This window comes from Hevea brasiliensis, chromosome 10 (genome assembly GCF_030052815.1).
Source record: "Hevea brasiliensis isolate MT/VB/25A 57/8 chromosome 10, ASM3005281v1, whole genome shotgun sequence".
In the NCBI taxonomy this organism is placed as follows: domain Eukaryota; kingdom Viridiplantae; phylum Streptophyta; class Magnoliopsida; order Malpighiales; family Euphorbiaceae; genus Hevea; species Hevea brasiliensis.
The window spans coordinates 1,873,055-1,892,691 of record NC_079502.1 but is presented as its reverse complement, the minus strand read 5'-3'; the positions used below and the strand labels follow the sequence as shown (position 1 = coordinate 1,892,691).

Here is a 19,637-nt window from a genome sequence, read left to right as displayed (position 1 = left end):
CAGCCAAAAAATTATAATTCATTTTGCAATAATTTAATAGCATCGTTAAGCATTGCGGGACATGTTTATAGAATTTTTGAAATTGGTTTGTATGATTTTTGAAAAAATATTAGTTTTAAGTCTTATAACTGAATTGTGTGATTACTTGAGAATTGTCTAGTTTGGTGAGCCCAGGAGGGACTGTATGATGTTGTTAAGATGTGAGCCTAAGGCCTTTGATTTTAGAAGTATGTTTGAATTGCTTTACAGGTTAGGTAGGTCCTAGGTACAAAAAAAACTCTGTCGCATTTCTTTACTGATAAATTCATAATATAACTGTTTAGATTATCAGAATCAGCCTTCTTCTTTCGTCTAGCTGCCACAGTGATATCTGGTATATTGTGAGTAGATATTGATTTTATTTATAATTTCAATATTATTATATCTTCAAGGCATGCCCATGCATTCACTTATAAATATATGCATATAGTTAATTATTAGGTATACCTTATATTGCATATTTAATTGATGATATTGTTATGGACATCGCCTTAAGGCAATTTGAAACTGTGTACGTGTCGGCATGCGTGTGATGTGTTTATGGATATGGGTAGGATGGGTAGTCGCGACTGGAGCTTGATTCACTGGGACACAATCTTTTTTATGGATAAGTCAGGGTGAGTACAGCTTTGAGTTGATCTCGCTGATCCCCGCATTTAGATTATTAAGAGAAAATCTGGCTCGAGTTGATCTTGCTGGCAGGTGTTGGAATTAAGAGAGCTGTATAAGGGATCAACTCTCATATATATATGTGTGTGTATGTGTAAGTGTGTGTGTGTTGATGTGACACACGGGTGTGTGAATACTCCAAATTATCTTTTGTGTGAATATTGTTTGACTTGTTTGGAAATATATGTATATGTTGCATTTCATACATAGGAGTGCATTAGGCTTAGATAGTTATAGAAATTGTATTTAAAATCATTATCTTACTCTATAAGTCGAACGTTCACCCATGTTCAACCATTTTTTCTCAGATGACAAGTTGACTCTTTTTTGTGAATAATTTGCTTTCTTTCTTGCAGGTTTACATAGCAGCAGCTTATTGTATTTTATTTCCTTAATTTATAATCTATAACTCCACATGTATTAGTAGTGTTCTAATCTTATTTGGTACTATAATAATCTAATTCTTTTAAGCTTGTGAACATATTATGTGGGTATGTTTGGATGTATAAAATGAGGATTTACCTTGGACGAGAGAGCTGAGCTCCTATTTGATTATTTAATTGTCTCGAGAATTGTGAGGGTGAGCTGAGCTCCCTAAATTGGGTTATTTCGTGCTTACAGGTCGGGTGAGTTAAAAACTCTCCGTTGGATAGTTTAATTTATGGCAAGACTCTGTCCGTTTATTTTCTTAAAATTAGACTATAATTATGAGCTTTATATTTAGGTTAGAAATAGTTAGACTTACTATGAGCTTTAAGGGCCTTATGCTGATTTAAGTTCTAGTACCGGTACGACTCAAAATTTGAGTCACGACAGATGGACTCTGACTATCACATTATCTATCATTTTACATACAATTAAAAACTAAATCATATGTTTATCCAAGATTATTTTATCATACAATGATTTTATTAATTAACTTACTCTATGAATGATATGGTTGACTAAATCTACCAAAAAATTTCTCTTATAATAGTGAGTGCATCTAATCCAAACTTAACTTTATATGGGAACGATTTTAATAATCATTAAATCAAATATTTATATTAGAATTTGTTGCTAAACTCCTTATCATATAAGCTTGAGCTTATAATAACCCCATCCAATAATAATCCAAATATTTTTGTGTTTTTGGGTTCTAATCCAAATGTTTAAATCTAGACACAATTGTATAAAATTTTAAAATTCATAAAAATTTAATTTAAATTTTAAAGTCATTTTAGGGGGAGTGTGTCGAATTTAATATGGCATTTTTTACTTCAAAAAAATAAAAATAAAAATAACCTTGGTAAACCCCCTCTTTCTCTCAAATAACATATCCAATCTCTCAAAGCCTTGCTCTTTCGCTCTTTCTCCTTGCTCTCTTTCATAAAACCACAAGCCAAAGCACACTAATTTGACAAATGAAATTATACAATACAAATCCACAAAGATCAAACATAACAAAGGAAAAAAAAAAAAAAAGGTTGGCTAGCTTTACAATGAGATAGAACTGGGTCATAAATCTGGCAAAATCCCATTGAATTTTATGATTAAATTTTCAATTTATTGTTATTTGGCATATTATTTGATATAATTTATGAAGTTTTTTTTTTTTTTTATAATCATTATAATGAAGTTGAGTTTTAATTTATGTAGTATACTTGTTTAAATTAGGTAAATTATTTAGTATGATTTGTTTTGATGGTTAACTTTATTATAAATTTTTCTTATGATTTATTTAATGAAATTATATGTGAAATGAAATTATATTATTTTTATTAATTGTTTTAAAATTCAGATTTTTTTGTCATATTTTTTTTAATATTTCGATTCGGGTGTTGAATACATATATCCTGTATACACTAAATTTTTAGTAAAAATACATATATACATACATACATACATACATAGAGGATTGAGCGCTTACCACCGTGTCAAAAGTTTGAAATATTAGCAGAAGCATAACTTTAACTCCTTAGCATAACAACTTAATGTAATTATACTTTTAATTAGGTCTTACCAAACATAAATAAAGGGAGAAATTATATAATAAAGCAGTAATTTTATGTAAAATTTCCCACATAGAATGAGAATTTAATAGTGAGTGAATATGTATATACATATATGTGAGTCCCAATGAGTGAATATGCAAAATATATAAGTTTTTTTTTTAAATAATAACTATATATTTGCTTATATGTCTAGTTATTATTTATTTGTCATTTCATGTCAGATGCTTACGTGAAATTACAATGATATTATATAATTTCTCTAGATAAAGGCCGTCTAAAAGTGTTAGTAGGTGTAAGCGAAAGTTAATAAGTGTAAGTGAAAGTTAAAGGTTGAGGTTTGAGAGAAATCTGAGGCTAAATATGCCAAAAGTGAAGTTACTCGTGGTCTTATATGGATCAGCGTGCTTTGATAAAATTGTAATTACTTTATTAAGGAGTGTATTCCTTCACTAAATTTGTGTGTGTATATTTATCTTCAATAAAAAAAAAAAATTGCTCCATTGTTACCTTTTCAGCATATTACATTTTTAAGTTGTTTTTTTTTCCTATTAATACAATGACTTCTCTCAACATCCAACCATTATTATTTTTTATGATTTTTCATTAAAAATTTTCAATTTGTATCTGAAATTAGATCCAATTAAAATCAATTTAGAATTAAAATTAATTTTAAATTAAATTTAATTAAAATAAAATTAATTAAAATTAAAATTTTAAATCCAATTGATTCAGTTGATTCGTGTCATCTACCTGAAATTGATTAGCATCTAGAAAAGAGTAACTTTATTTTAATATGTCTCAATTGTGAGATTAATTCATACAATTATCATATGTATAACACATAAATTTTAACCGTTGATTATGATGAAATCCATATAAAATCTACCATAATTAGTAATTATAATGAAATTATTATACACGTATTTTATAATTTCCATCCCTCGACCTTGAGTGTATGCAAGATTTCATTTTACTAGCTATCTTATTATCACATTTAATGGCATGATGAGTGATCATCCCACCAATTTTTCAAGTGCAATTACAAGGAATCCTATATCCTATAGATTAAAACTCCATTACCAACATATATAATCGTAATTAATTCATTATTATTAACAATTAGTAATTTAAAGGGTGTTTAGTTTAATTATTATTAGGGTTTTGCTGATATTTTTTGACTTCTAACAAATAAATTAACTTATTTAGTGACTCTAAAATATCAACTATTGTTAGTTGTTTATTCTCAATAATTAATGAATAAAATAATTATAATATTTATAATTATAAGTAATAAAATTTATTTATTAAAAATATATAAATAAAGTTCATTAATTTTAATTATAATTTTTAATTTGCTATAATTTCATTATCCACCAAGCCAAGCAATATAAAATTCATTTCTTTTTTAATTATCATTTTAAATATAATTCAGTACAAGAAATGAAAATACATACCAACGAAAATTTTTATTAGTAATTTATTAAATTTTCTCCACAATTTCATTTATTGAAAAAATAGTGACACCTTTATAGTGCACCAGTAATTGGCTTATCGATAAAATTTACCGAGAACATTTAAAATTAAAAATTTTAGTTAAAATATAAAAAATAAATGTTTAAATTTATTATTATTATTTTTTTATCATCTGAAGTGGTGAGAATATGAATTTTATTTTGAATTCAAGGAAAATCAAAGATTACGAGCTAGGTGGGGGGGACCAGTGGTGTGTATAAGCACATCAAGTGGATTGTGACAAAATAAAGCCCACATGGGTTCGCAAATAAAGCTAAGTTTCAAGCACTGTGTAATGTGGTCCAAACAAGGCAATAGTACTTCGGTTGGTGGACCTTTGATGGGTATATAGTTGGCCTATCATCCATTGCATTGATCAAGTGATTAGAGCAAGATACTATTATATACACTTGATTGCCTCAATAATGCATGTATAATAAAGTTCCATAACTAAATTCTAACCTAATTAACAGCCTAAATTTTTACTGCTTAACATTTTAATGGAGATTTAGGTTATGGGTTCATTATTTGGAGATTTGGGTAATTGAGTTAAAAGTTGGTGAAGGTAAAACTAGAGTTAAATCCTGAACTATATAGATGTCCTGATGAAAACTAGCTAGAGGGAGGGTACAGTAGCAAATGAGTGAAGCTAAGCAGAACACACACTTACACCTATTTGATTGTGACTAGCTTCCAACTCTTTCTATGAGCTTTTATTTTCCACTTCTTCTTCAATTATCATAGTGGGCCACTTAAAATAGACGGTTCATGATTCAGTTCTTATTTAAAATTGAATAAAAATAAATCTATTTTAATATGAAGTAGAATCAGATTGAAATTTTACAAATTTGAATTAACTGTATCTAAATTTTTGTAAAATAAGTAACCGTCTGTCACTACTTATCATGTGCTATAAGGTTTACAAATTCCAATTTAGATGATGATCACACACACAACACACTCTTGATCTATTCCATTTGTGAAGATGTTGAGCTAAAATCTGTTAAATTGAGGCCAAACAACTAAAGGGTACTATTTGGACATGTACCACCTTTCTTTTTAACCTTCATATACAAAAAGCATGGTTAGATTTGGTTGAAGTCCATTGACGGAGCTAAGGAGGCTGGGTTTCTGGTGATCTATTTACTAATTTACAGACTAAGTTTGAAAGAAAGAATAATTGACAGATCATTAGTGCCCAAATTAGTAACCATTTCAATTGTCCTGAATTAGTAGATGAAGATCATGCTTTGAATGCAAGTTTTAACTTGAATTTTCATAATTTTAAAATGGTTTCAAAGGAATTAGGTGGGTAGTGGAGGGGACCATTATCATATTCATGGGGTGTAATGGAAATCCAAATGGCTAGCAGTTGAATGCAGTAGGCTCCATCCACTACTGTAGCAACGTCTGATTTGTTTCCATTTTGAGGCAGGCAATATCAACGTCAATCATAATGACACGTCGCCCTTATACCTATAGTTGGATATACTTCTCTTTAAGGAAGTCACGTCTAGTGGGGTTTCTCTGGTAGCCCAAGTCTTATCCCTTGAAACACTAGTGAGCAGCCCCTTTTCCGTGCCTTAGTTGTCTTACTTCTCTTGTCTCAGTTGTCCATTGTCCAAAAATAAAAATAAAATCCTTCTTATTGAGAAAAATAAGAGCAAGAATTTTTTTGTTTTTTTAATGGGCTTCAAGCTTGTTAATTTGAGTCATCATGATGGTTATGTGTGTCACTATTTAGTTTAATTATGGGAAAAATTAAGAATTGCAAAGGTTTCGTTGTAGAACTATTTAGCAATTAAAATATTATTATTTTTTATTTATACTATTTGATACTAATATTTAGAAGTTAAATAAATTATTTAAAAAAAATTATACTCTTAATATTCTTAATATTTAGATATTGAGAAAGTATTTTTATCAAGACTTTAAAGTTTAAAATTCAATAATACTTATAATCTTTAAAACTATAAAATCTGGAGTTCGATAATACTTATAATTCTTAAGGTTATAAAATTTGGAGTTCAAATTTCAATAAAAATCAATAGAAAAAAAATACCCTAAGCCAATGAAATTGTATCGCACAAAAATCTAGTTGCTAATTGCACCATTCTTTTTATTCTAAAGGAAATAAATTATAAGGAGCTCAAAACCCTAGTTCCTACGCTTAAAAATAAAATAAAATAAATTGATCCTTCATTATATATATATATATATAAAGGGTCCACAGGCAAGCCATTAATGAAGTATGCTAATTGTCAAAAGGAAAACCCACAAGTTAAAAGAAGCTGTCTGCACTTTATTAGCATCATATGCTCAAACAGGGAGACCAAAACAAGTAATAAGGTAAGAGGTACAAATATAAGTTGTAAATTTATTGCAAGACTTGGAAAAAAAACCTTAATTAATCCTTATTGCATTTCTTGTTCATTACCCAGTTTAGTAGAGATAACCAGATTTTAAATACTTAACAAAGCTCTGAACACCTGCTGCTTCCTGTCCCTATTTTGCACAATTATTTTGGGATCTCTTTAAGGTTAAACCTATTGATTTTTATTTTCATTACATGATTTAGTGAACCCTATGCTATGTGATTGACCTGTCTGTATCGTGCATGTGCATGTGTATGCATCTTCCCTAGTTTTCACATTGAATTCTGAGTGTGCGAGTTTATAAAATATATAAAAATAAGAATTCTATTAAAATTATTATAGTTTTAAAGATTGTTCATTTTTATCTCTATTCTACTTTGTTTGTATAAAAAAAATTCAAAATAACCTACTTTACCATTATTATTTTTTATTTATATTTAAAATCCCACTTACTCTACTTACTAAAATTTATTATTATTTTTTATTTTTATTTTATATTCATTTTTCTTTTATTAAAATTTGAATTTAAAATTTCACCATCATAAATATGACTCTAATACTATTGAATTAAAATTCATTAATAAATTTTTTTTTTCTTTATTATTTAATTTTTTTTTTTACTTATTTTAACAGACATTTAAATAGTTTATATAATTTTTTAATATTTTCAGAAACTCCACGCTATGGATGAGGAGCCTGATGTGAATTAGCTACTCAGAGGCCCAATAGGGGAAGGTTAGGCTTACAAGCCCGGACACCACAAAGAACAAAAATCTTTTGTTGCGCTTAACATTGGGCCATTTCCGATATTACGGGTAAAAATTCAAAATTTTCGAGCTTTTTTAATTCATTATTCTCATTTACATATAATCCTGACACTTCATGAGAGAAGAGACTTACTAGTCACAGCTCGATTCTGAGATATGTACCAAGCTGAATGATTAGGAGTTGATTGATTGATTATGAATTGCCTATTTATATATAATTTTATGCTCAATTATATTTTTACTCCTTTTATTTTTCAGTGAAAATGATAATGATATCCCCATTAATATTTTAGGATTATTCGAATAATCATGACACTTCTAATCGTAATATCGAGCTTATTTAATTTATTTAAATAATTAATTTTAAAATTAGAATTAGAATAACAGTAAACCTTTAATTATAATTTAAATAATTAAAAATTCAATATTTTTGCTATAACAAATAAACTTTAATAATAAAATTTCAAATTCTTAATTTTATGGGTAAAATTTAAATCAAACAAATTCGGAGGATCATACTCAAAATTTACCACATCTAATCCTACCTTTTAATTTTTTGTTTAAGCTGAATTGATTGAAAGAAAATTTATAGATTAATCAATAGAATAGAACTCGCTTTAAAGTAAAAAATGGTAAGATATGGCCTAAAACTGCAGCATGCCAACCCTACACCACAAAGGTTGGCCTTTCACTTTCATAAGTAAAGAATTAAATGTCACATTTGCCTTTCCTGAAAGAAAACTGCACCAACTTCAACAAACCCACTTCCTCGTGAAGTTTTTCCAACTGGATTCTATAGATTATCTTTGATCATTATTAATTTAATTAGGTTCTTGATTTTCCAGTAAATTATTAGCTAAATGTCATATGTTACAATAGAATATGTTCTAAGGCCCCACTCATGATCATTATGTGTACTTTATAATATGCTTGGAGTAGCAGTAGCACTAATTCTGAGTATAATTAATTGGTATTTTATAATATATATATATATATATATATATATATATATATATATATATTTAATGGGTTTACTCTATTTTTGGTTTTGAAGGCTGGCAATGGATTATAACGTCACTGGATGCTCTCATAAATTAACCAATCTCACTGAACCACTGAGAGAGTTCCAAGATTTCCAGTGGTTGTTCTCTGCATCTCTTTTCCTGGAAAGATCGAGTATGAAACATGTTGTGCTTTAAAAAGCTTTATTATGCTAATGATATTGGCTGCATTTTTGCATAGATACTACAAAAGCAATAGGCATAAATTCCTTTCCTGCTTGGAACTTGGAAGCCATTTTTTTTCCTGTTTATTTTTATAACGAGAAAAAGGATGGCTATCTCTCAATTTGTAATCTAGTATTTATTACTCGATCAATTGTGCTTCTATTGAAAAAAAAAAAAAACAAAGATTTGCAACATAATTTATAAAAATTATTTATACAAAAATTTACTTCAAAATGGCATACATATGCATAGATGGCTAGAATGAAGGATTCAAAACACACAATATACATAGATTATTAGTCATAAGTAACCTGGCTAATCACTGTTTCTCACTTAGTAGTTACCAGTGAGAATTCTACTACACTAATTTTACCGGATGAAATTCAATACATGACACTCTCTCTCTCTCTCTCTCTCTCTCTCTCTCTCTCTCTCTCTCTCTCTCTCTATATATATATATATATATATATTTTAGAGAATCCAAATCCTTTTACCATGCCTCTGAATCAACTTTCTCGACCTTGAAACGCTCACGAACGCAAGTAATGTAGCTTGAAGCCTTTGTATCAACATTTTCATCACCACCATAGTCATGGAAGCTTCTCAACTGAGCAGTAGACACCTGGGTTGATTGGGTATGGGGAAAATAATCCATGGAGCTATAATATGGGGTATATGGGCTAGGACTAACCTTGCTACTAGGTTGATGAGCACTAGACACCCTTTGGATTGATGAAGGATTTGCATGGCTCTGGAAACTAGGGAAATCCACAGAGCCATTTTGGTTATATGGACTTGGACTAGCCTTATTGCTGCCGCATTGCCCTGGCATAGAAGGCTTGGAATTCACTCTAAGAAAAGTCTTGGTTTTGGCTAGCTTCCCTCTAAAGAACCCTCTTCCCTTATGACTTGTTGTCTCCATTTATTAGAATATAGAGAACAGGTGAAGAAATCAAACAGCTGAAACTCAATCAAGTGCTATGTCCATTACAAGAGGCATGAATGCTATATATAGAGGTTGTTCTCTAGTTATAATTTGAAGTTACAAATCTGCCCTTGCAAAATTTGTAAATGAGATAATTGCCCCTCTCTAAGGTTGAGGTGGTGGCTTTTGATTGGACAGTGTGGGTACCGACCGATGAGTAAAACAATTGTTTGTAATAGGATTTTGTGTGAATAGGGCAAAAGTTATTCATGGAAATAGACATGAAATTTCTAGTTGGCCCACCGCCCTTTTAATCCCTCTGATCAGATTATGTTGTGTGGTTTTGGATATATTCCCATTCATTTGCTGAATTTTTAAACTGTTTCTTGCTTAGATTTTTGGATTATGGAGAACTTGGGGTTTGATACCTTGGTAGCCACTAGATAGACATTAGATAAGACCCATCCTTTTCCTTTCTCAATCTAATGCTATTTCTTGATAGCACAAAAGATTTGAACCCTTGCGTACATATGTAAAAGCAAATAAAGCAATAAACATTATTAATTGGATATATCTTTTTATCAATAATAATAAGAAGAAGAAGAAGAAGAAGGGGTATTTCACAATTAATTAGTAGTGGTAAGATCTAGTGTATAATTTTCTTTTAAATATTCTAGATTCAATTATATAATTCTTAAGTAATATTAAATAGGATTAATTTAGTAAATAAAAGCGAAATTCATATTCTTTATCAATCAGATTCGACTTCACTGAATAATATTTTAAAATTATTTATTTTGAATACATCAGATTGATATATAAAAATATATCATTTTAATTCTTGATACTTGTAAATTGATATGGAAATAATCGTGATATTAAATAATGAAAAAACAAGAGTATACTTTTCTTTTAACTTTATACAAGATTATAGTTGAAGAGAGGTGATGGATTAGAATATATGAAATGCAGACCTTTGCAGAAAGGTGATAACCGTGTTGGAATGGTCCAAAAAGGCATTTGAAAGGGAAGAAACGGTGTCTAATTTGGTGGGTCATTTTGAAGAATTTCTTGAAAGAATTCGATCTTTACCTGCGAAGTCATTTAATTAGTGAGCTCAATTATAAAGAATAGTTAACCTTTGCTCAACCGAAAGTTTTTTACTTATTCTTGATGATTCTTGAGTCTTGACGGATTATGTTTTCATTATCTTTTTTCTAAGGATTTTTATGAGACATAAATGGATAATAAGCAGCTACTTATTGTCTGCCGTCTTAAATGTAATCTATCAACATTACCTGTGTGATGTGAGGGAATATGCTTATATGAGATCAGCCTACTAGTTGTGGATTTTGGGCCTATTAATATCTCTCTTTTAAAAAAATGGGATTGATTTTTTTCTTTTTTCAAAGATCAAAATTTTCTACTTAAATTGCTAAGTTCATAATTAATATAAAGTAGCGGCCAACACAGAAGCCAATCCAATATATTAAATATTTAGGGGCTCAACAACATAGCCAACAAGCCAAGCAACTTATTCTACCCAACCCATTACAAGGCTTAGCCAAGGAAAAGAACCCTAGGTGGCTACATGCATCACCCACCAATCGCCACCAACAGAAAAGCACCACCACAAAACACCATTCTCCATGTGGTAGAGATAGTAGAAAGATAGAGCATAAATCAGATCTTATAAGCATGTGCAAGTCTGAGGCTGAAGAAAGAAAACAACCTAGTTACCAAAATCCACAAGGATAAGTTGTTGGACTATCTTGAAAAGCCATGAAAGCAACGAAAAACTTCACCAAACTAAGCAAAGGGTAGTTCCAATGGGGCTCCTTGATGTTCCATTCGCACCGATCGAGTCGACCCTCATTATCGCACACTGTGAGCTAATCATCAGTCAAGATTGGTACACAAGTCAGTAACAGAGGAGCCCAAGCTGTTCAGAGAGCTTCCAAACCACTTATAAATAGTCACAAAACGCACATATATTTAAGATAATGCTGCTCAAATCAATCGAAACAATTCTTATTGGTAAAATTTTGACCTACAGGAAAAATCAAAATAATATATGCAATTCAATCCAAACAAGGGGAGAGTATAAACTCGCTATCGGGCTAGAGAAGGTGGAGGCCCGCCAGCCCTTGAAGGGCAGAGTCGGCCGCAAATCAGCAATTGAAAAAAAGGACGGAACCTTAGCTCATTGGGATGGAATTTAAGTAGATAAAAATGATGCAAGTCAAATTGTTTTATGAGAAACCTAATGTTATTTTCTGCTGAACTTGAAAAATTGATACATGCATTTTGTATAGTAATTTAAGTTAGATTTCATGGCCATTTCATTTATTTATTAGTCACTTTTAGTTAATTTTATTAGTTATTTAGATAGTTTTTCATAATTGTCAATTTTTGGGTTAATTTGTAATTTTGCTTTATTTTGTAGGTAAAATGGTGTTTTTGAGAGACTAAAAAAAAATTATGCCAATGAAGAGTGATTCTTATAGCCAAAGATATCAAAAACAAAGCTTGAAAGTTGAAGAATGCAAAATAGCCGAAATGTGCATAACCTGCTGCACAAGTTGTACAGTTCTGCACAGGGAGAAGAAACAAATTCTTAAACCTGCCGAAATCTGCATGACTTATGCAGGTAACCTTGCTTATACAGCTTCACGGAAAATTGCATAACTCATGCAGTCTCGCACTCTGCTTATGCAACTTCACGGAGGAGATAATTACCTTGGCCGAAATTTGCATAAGCTACTGCATAACTTATGCAGATCCATTCCTTACTTATGCAGCTTTACAGAGAGAGCCCTTAAACCTGCCGAAATCTGCATAAGAGCCTGCATAACTTATGCAGTCCACTTATGCAGTTTCATAGAGGACTCCAAAACTTGAAAAAAACTGCACAACCAACCTGCATAACTTATGCAACATCACGGGAAGCACTTGAAACCACCAATTTTGTATGGAACCTGCATAAGAAGCTTGCACAACTTGTGCAACTCTTCATAATGAGCCGACAAAAAGATTCTCTCACGTGAACTTCACCTCAAACACACTATTTTAGGGCTACTTGTCAGAAGGATATAAATATGTCCTGATCTCATAAGAAAGGAGAGAAAAAGAAGAAAATAGCAGCAGCAGAGGAAGAGTCAGAAAAACAGAGTAGTGGAAATGTCACTTCTCTATTTCTGAATTAGATTTGGAGTTTTCTTCATTTCTTTCCTATTTTCTACCTTTCTTGTATTGGGTTTCTTAGTTCTTAGCATAGATTCAAGTTTTATTTCCATATTTACTCAGAATTTCTTGTAAATATTATGGATAGTGAGTAGTTTTCATAGATTCTGGAGTTGGGATATAATATTTGAGATATTTTATAGATTTTGATTGGGCAATCCATATTTTGTGGTTTTAATGAGATTTTATCCATTTCTTGTTTGCTTAATGACATGCTTAGTATATGATCCCATTAAATATTATTCTTAATCCATGGTTGAAGTACCGAAAGGAGAAAATCCTGTGATAGATAATTAAGAAATTGGACTTGATTATCTTAGATCTAGAAATAGAGTAAGAATTAAAAGAATTTACAAATTAATTAAGGAACCTAACGAGTCTTGATCAATTTTAACTCCACAAAAGTATATTAAGTTAATTAAGACACTCTTTATCTCACTCGAAAGGATATTCAAAGGATTTAAGAATTAATCTCCTTAAAACTCATAATTTCCATAAAATTTGATAACCAACTTAAAAATTCCAAAATAGTTTGAATATAAATTTCCAAACTCCGGAATCGCCCTTTTATCATTGTTAATTTCTAATCGAATTTAATTACTTGTCAATTTAAATCTTGCCATTTTTCAATTTGCTCATTTTAATTTACCGCAAATTTACTTGAATCTTCATATTGGTAATTAGATTATTAATTTTGCATATATAGATTTCACACCTCAATTTCTATCAATCTATCACTTGAATTTTAAAATTAGCTTGAATTAGTCAATTTTTATATCAAAATTTTAATCATTAACACAACTCTTTAAATGGGACACATCAAAAATAAAGAAAAAAAAATCATAAAATGAATTGTAGGCCATAGGAGAAGACGTGCGACAAGTTATATGAATATAGGCGTCACCATAAGTATAGAATATATGCGCATTTTATTTAGAGAAAAATATAAATAAAATATTATGTGTTTCACGTTTTTATAATTTATAATTTAATTTTTGTAAGAATAATATTTTTCAGATTTCGATTCTCACTTAGGGACAAACTATTGTAACACTATTAATTTGCTGATGTCGCAATATAAAATAACATTTTAAATATGTTATGAGTCTCATAAATAAATACAATTTTTACCATTTTTAATGAAAGATTAAACTTTTACTTAAAATAATATAGCTTCTTTTTTTTTTTTCTTTCATGGAGGTGGAGGTCATCTTTGCACATGATATGAAATGAAAAAAAAAATGCAACAACAATGTACAAGTGGCAATTATCAGTGGGACAACAGTCAAACAACTGCAATTACATGTGAAGGAATTAAAGAAGAACAACACATTTGCTATTCCCTGAGTCTGCAAGTGCCTGGCATGCTGAAAATAAAAGGATGAGATAGCTTCAGAGGCACTCGATGACCCACTGCCGGTGTAAGCAGACAACTCCTGTTGCAGCGCCCATAGGCCATACCTTGTGTCTAACAACATCAAAGTTTTAGATTTTCAAAAGATGAAGGCTGCAACTGAGAAAGGGCAGTCAATGAGTTAGCTAATGAGGAATTTGATATACTAATAGCACTGGGATAACGCCTATGGAAGCCAATAATGCACTTATTTTCTTCAGAAAATGCATTCGTCTTACAACATTGGAAGCTTAATGTTTAATGAACAGAAGAAAGGGAGAAAACGCATGTATACAATACAGTGGCATTTTACAATCCCCACAGTTGTCTGAGTAGGGATCCATCCCACATTTCAGGAGCATCATAACAATGTCACAGCAATCCAATAGTTTAGGACATAAAATCCTTTATTTTTCAAATTTAAAGCATTCGATCACAAAAGCCAGAATGCACAAGATTTGGAAATGGTGTGCAAATTACTCCCAAGAGAAGGAAAGTGGCTGGAGAGATCCGCTAGTGGATGACCCTTCAGGTCCAATCTGAAACACATCCTGACCATGGAGATTTGCATTGCTACCGCCATCAGAGACCAGAACAGAATTAACAGGTCCACTTTCCATTCCGAGACAGCTAAAGTTGAGGTTTGAGATCGGGGACTGAGCTTGGGGGTTCAAGTTAGGCTGTGCCATGTGGCTCAAGCCAATCTCCCTAGTCTCGGCTGATGGAGATGACAGAAGAGAGAGAGCACGGTTCGAGTCAAGGAATCGATTTGGCCCATCAGAGAACATTTTTTGGCTGCTGCAGGTACTGCCTAAGGTGGAATCAGCATTGAAAATACTTTGACAGACAGATTCTCCAAGGAGTGCAGAACTAGTGCATTGTAAGAATGGGAACTGCTTTCCACTTCTATAGCCATGAGATAGGGAGCCAGGAAAAAGGTTTTTTCCGCTGCTGAAGTCAAGTGAGGATTGGCTTGTGTAAAGCATTGGATCATTCTCGGGTTTGACTGCACCATTCCATGCAGTGCTCTCAGGACTGGTAGAAAACATTTGGGAGCCACCAAACCGCAGATATCTAGTACCTGCAATGTAGTTTTGTGTATTCCAATTTGATGGTTAAAGAGAAAAAAGTTCACTGAACAGGGAACAAGAGATAAGTGCGCAACAGAAATTACTTGAAGATGAAAATCGAACCTTGGCGATTGGACAACAACCTTGCAGAATTTACAGACAGAGAATCAGGTTGAGGCTTCCTTCGACGCCGGTTATGTCCATCAAGACGTTTCCTGCAGCTTCGCTTTCCCTCGTCAAACTCCACCAAAGAATGGAACCTATCATAGAGGCATTCAGAGCAACAAAAATTTTACGAGTGCTGAAGAAATTTGGCAAACAAAATATTATCTCTTGGGGATGAGTAGTGATAAGATCCTTCTCTCATTCCTTGTTTCTGTCCATTTTAACTAAGCAGCATCCAATCAATCATCTGAATTACAACATAATTTTGTTTTTGACCTTTAGACCAACTAGTATTATCATATTATTTACATTCATATTTACTTTCCCTGGCAACTCAAGATAAATGCCAACAAAGCACATGCATTAAAGAACAGTAGTCAAACTGGAACTATTTAAGGAAATGTCCCTCTTTGAAGACCATGACTGTGATCTTATGGTCTTCTCCTTAATGGCAAAGCATTATTTGCTGCATCACTTTTCACAATCACATCAAAGCCAATGAGTTGCTATCTTTTTTCATGGTAACCAAGCATATAGCATACTGAAAGTCCATTGGGTGGTAACTAACTTTATTGTGAATCCTTTGATTAAAAAAAAATAAAAAATAAAAAATAAAATAAAAAAAAAAAACAACCTTTTTTGTGAACGTAACTACCACATAATGCAAGAGATGCTGCAGAGGTCAGAACACTTTCATATGTAACGCTAAGAATGCCTGAACTAAGATTACTGCATCTAAAATTTAAAGCTTATATAAGTTTTTCCACATCTGTGAATCTAATGGAGAACGTCAAGAATCTGGAGGCCGTAAGGGCTCATTTGGCATTGAGCTTTTAGTTTTAGGGGCCAAAAAAAGGGCTTTTCTGAAGAGATAATAATAAAAAAAAAAACAACAACAACAACAACTTTTCAGAAAAAGCACCATTTAGATGCTGTTAAAAAATAATTTTTTATTATTTGGTTTTCTTTTACTAAAATATGTCAAAATTTAATTATAAATTAATTTTTAATATTCTCTAACTAATATATTTAGGAAAACTGCAGCTCCAACAACATTGCTAAACTGACCCTAAGAATACATTGCAACCCAAAAAAGAACGCCACTCTTCAATTTAAGCCCCTATAATTAAAAACAAGGGTAATCAAGCTAAAAGGGCAGCTGAGGAATAGCTGAAATTCAAAGAATTCTACCTTCAAAGCATGTTGGTTCTTACCTGCTGCACTGCTGGCAAAACCGCTGCTCCTGACCTTTAATAAAAACCTTAGGGGTCTTGGAGTGGAGCTCACATACTTTATGTCGTCGATGATAGTCCCTGCATTTGCTAAGATCTGAAGTGCATCCATCAACCAAGCACGTAGGGACTTGGTTTGCACCGGAAGGTGTCCGAACTCTTTTCGATGATCCAGACGATGATGACTCCATTAAAGAGTCCTCTGGACCTGCAAATTTTTCCAACTTGTCCTCCAAATCACTTGAATTCCCTAATTTTAAGTCTACTGAGCAATGCCCTGTAGCCTGTTGCACTCCTAAGCAACTAGACACAGTAGTTTGTGCAATGTGAGGAATGTTTTGGTTGTCCAATTCAGCTAATCTCCAAGATGTCTTAAGATTATAGCCCATAGAACATACTTGTCTTGTAAGTAATTTTCTCTCTTTCTGCCCTTTCAAACAGAATTCTTCTCCAAGTGATCCACCTAGCCAATCACTACACAATTACTAATAAAACCAAGAACGAATATTCATAGAGGGAAGGAGAATATTCATGGGAAAAAGAATTCATGTGAAACAGAAAGGTTTGCTAGGAGATCAATTTGAAGAGATAATACCTTTGTTTTCCATGTTACATGACAAAATATTTATCCAAATGGACTTGGTATGTTACAAAAGGAATTTCCAATGAAACAATTCGAGGGAAAAGCGCAGGAAAAAGGGCCATATTTGTCATTGCACTTCAACAATAAAGTGCAATTTTAATGCTATTCATCCACTGGATACCTGTCACATCATGCTAGTCGGCACTCTCATCCCAGCCACAATCAGCCTTGAAAATATTTTCTTTTCTTGAAGAAATAATTCACAAATCATTTTGATTCCACTAAAATATAAGTTCATTTATGGACCAAAATATGCCATGTTCGAATAGGTTAAACCCTTTTTTTTTTTTTTGAAACGAGGTTAATTGTTAAACAAGCTGATTATAGGCCAAGCATGACTGGCTAACTGCATCTAAAAACTAAAAAATTATCTCAAAGACAATTATTTTCTAATACGTGTAAAGGCTCTTCACTAATTCAAGGAACACCACTTTATTCGGGTAGCTAGGAGAACCACATGTATCAGCAACCATTACTGTTTGAGATTGCTTTCGCAGTGCTTTCCTTTTATACAAAAATAAAAATTTTACTGCAAAATACATAGGCTTAATAGAACACAATGATTTTGTAATTCATAAATAATAAGTGCAAAAAAAAAGGCATAAAAAGCAAAAATTTAATGATGGGTACCTGAGAGAACCCAAGAACTGATGCACAGAAGAGGCAAAAATCGAATCTTTTGGAAATCTCCACGCTTTCAAATTGCAGAAACACCTTGAAAAAGAGGCGGGAAAGGAAACAGCGGCAAGTTGAAGTATGAACAAGCAAGAATTGGAAATCTAAAACTCAATTACACAAAAATTGCAGAGAATAAAGAAGGTCAAGAAGAAGAAGAAGAAGAAGAAGAAGAAGCAGGAGCAGAAGAAGAAGCCATTAGATTCCTGACAACACTTTGATCAATAGTCTTGAAAGAGAAAGATAGAGTATAACTTTTGTCTTCCACGGCTTGAACGGGACAGAAAGCAGCAAGAGGGAGAATAGAAAGACTGGGTTTTTATTGTGACAATTATTGGAAGTGACAAAGAAAGTGGATAATGTGTTCAGAGAGAGAGAGAGGGGGGGGGGGGTGGGGGGTGGTTGGTGTCGTGGGTTGTGAAGATTGAAAATGGAAAGGAGGTGACTACGAAGACTAAAGAGTTGCTCTTTCCAAGTTTCTTCCCCTACCTTTTTAGGATTGTGGCTCTAAAAAGAGTTTCCAAGAGAAGGCAAGGGAGAAAAAAAAAATAATAATAATAATGCTGAAGAGATTAAAATAAAAAGCCATAAGAACGAGTGGCAGAGAAAGCGACAAGTTGCAGTTGCTTTCAACTTTAGAGCGAAAGAGGAGGACCAGGCTCTGGGAAGGAAAGGTATGAGTTTTTTGTGTTTCACATTCCATGATGTCCCCCTCTTGGGGTCTCTACTCTTTTTTATTATGGGAACTCTCTACCACTACCTCAATTCTTTCTTGGTGCCTTCTCTTACCCGTTGGATTTTTGACTCTTAAAAGATTTCTAGGATTAAGGTTTCAAGTCAAACCAAACACAAGTTGTCTGATAGAAAACAACCAAAATTTCTTACAATTTTTTTTTTCTGGTATTTTTTTTTAGCTTTCTTTGCATGCTAATATAATCAGTTTTGCCTTGTATTTGCCCACTTGTTGAGAGAAATTTTGGACGATTTAAGGATTAGGAATGATGAGCATGGACTAAGAACCACAGTATTTGAGACATTAAAAAAAAAAAATGAAAAGTAAGTTAAAAATTAATATTGAATTATTAAGTTAATCATCATTATACCTTCAATTCACCAAAATTTGGTCAAGAGTGTCTAAAACAGACGTACATGGAACTTAATTGTCTCGGAGAATGATCAGCAGCAGCTCTATTTTCACCCCTTCAAATATTTGTTTTAGACAGACTCTTAATTTCGGGACCAAAATCCCAACTTTTGTTGTTTGTCGTCTTCCATTGGATTAATCTTCAAGTTTTTATGTGGTGGGGATCGGACCTGTCCTTTTAAGTCCAGGACAAATTCTACAGTGTCTGTGTTGTCCATGTGATCTTACAAAAAGTTATTTATATCTCTCATTAAGATGGTCCAAATACGTTTTTGCTTATATAAATTTTTAAAATTTTTAACACATAAGCGGCAGTAGGTAGTAAAAGAAAAGAAAAAATAGGAGTAACAATCATTTATAAACCTGATTCAATTAATTTTTTTTCAATTTTACTCCAATTTCAATATTATATAGAGTAAAAATAAAGAAAAGGACTTTTTATTTTGAGCCTATAATATATTATTATTTTCATTAAAGGATAATTTATTTTTATATATTCAAATATTATAATTTTTAAAATATATATATATTATTAAAATTATGTTTAAATTTTATATTTTATTTT

At 31.7% G+C, this 19,637-nt stretch overlaps 1 protein-coding gene across 1 annotated transcript; it reads right to left on the bottom strand.

Annotated features, from left to right (window-relative positions):
• Positions 1 to 14,335: 14,335 nt before the first annotated feature.
• On the bottom strand, positions 14,336 to 19,327 carry LOC110648470 (squamosa promoter-binding-like protein 16). Its single transcript, XM_058128863.1, has 4 exons — positions 17,884 to 19,327; positions 16,593 to 17,084; positions 15,337 to 15,473; positions 14,336 to 15,224 (listed from the first exon to the last, which is right to left on the bottom strand). The coding sequence occupies exons 2-4, from the start codon at positions 16,997 to 16,999 to the stop codon at positions 14,620 to 14,622; spliced, it is 1,149 nt and encodes a 382-aa protein (XP_057984846.1). The 5' UTR covers positions 17,000 to 17,084; positions 17,884 to 19,327; the 3' UTR covers positions 14,336 to 14,619.
• Positions 19,328 to 19,637: the final 310 nt, after the last annotated feature.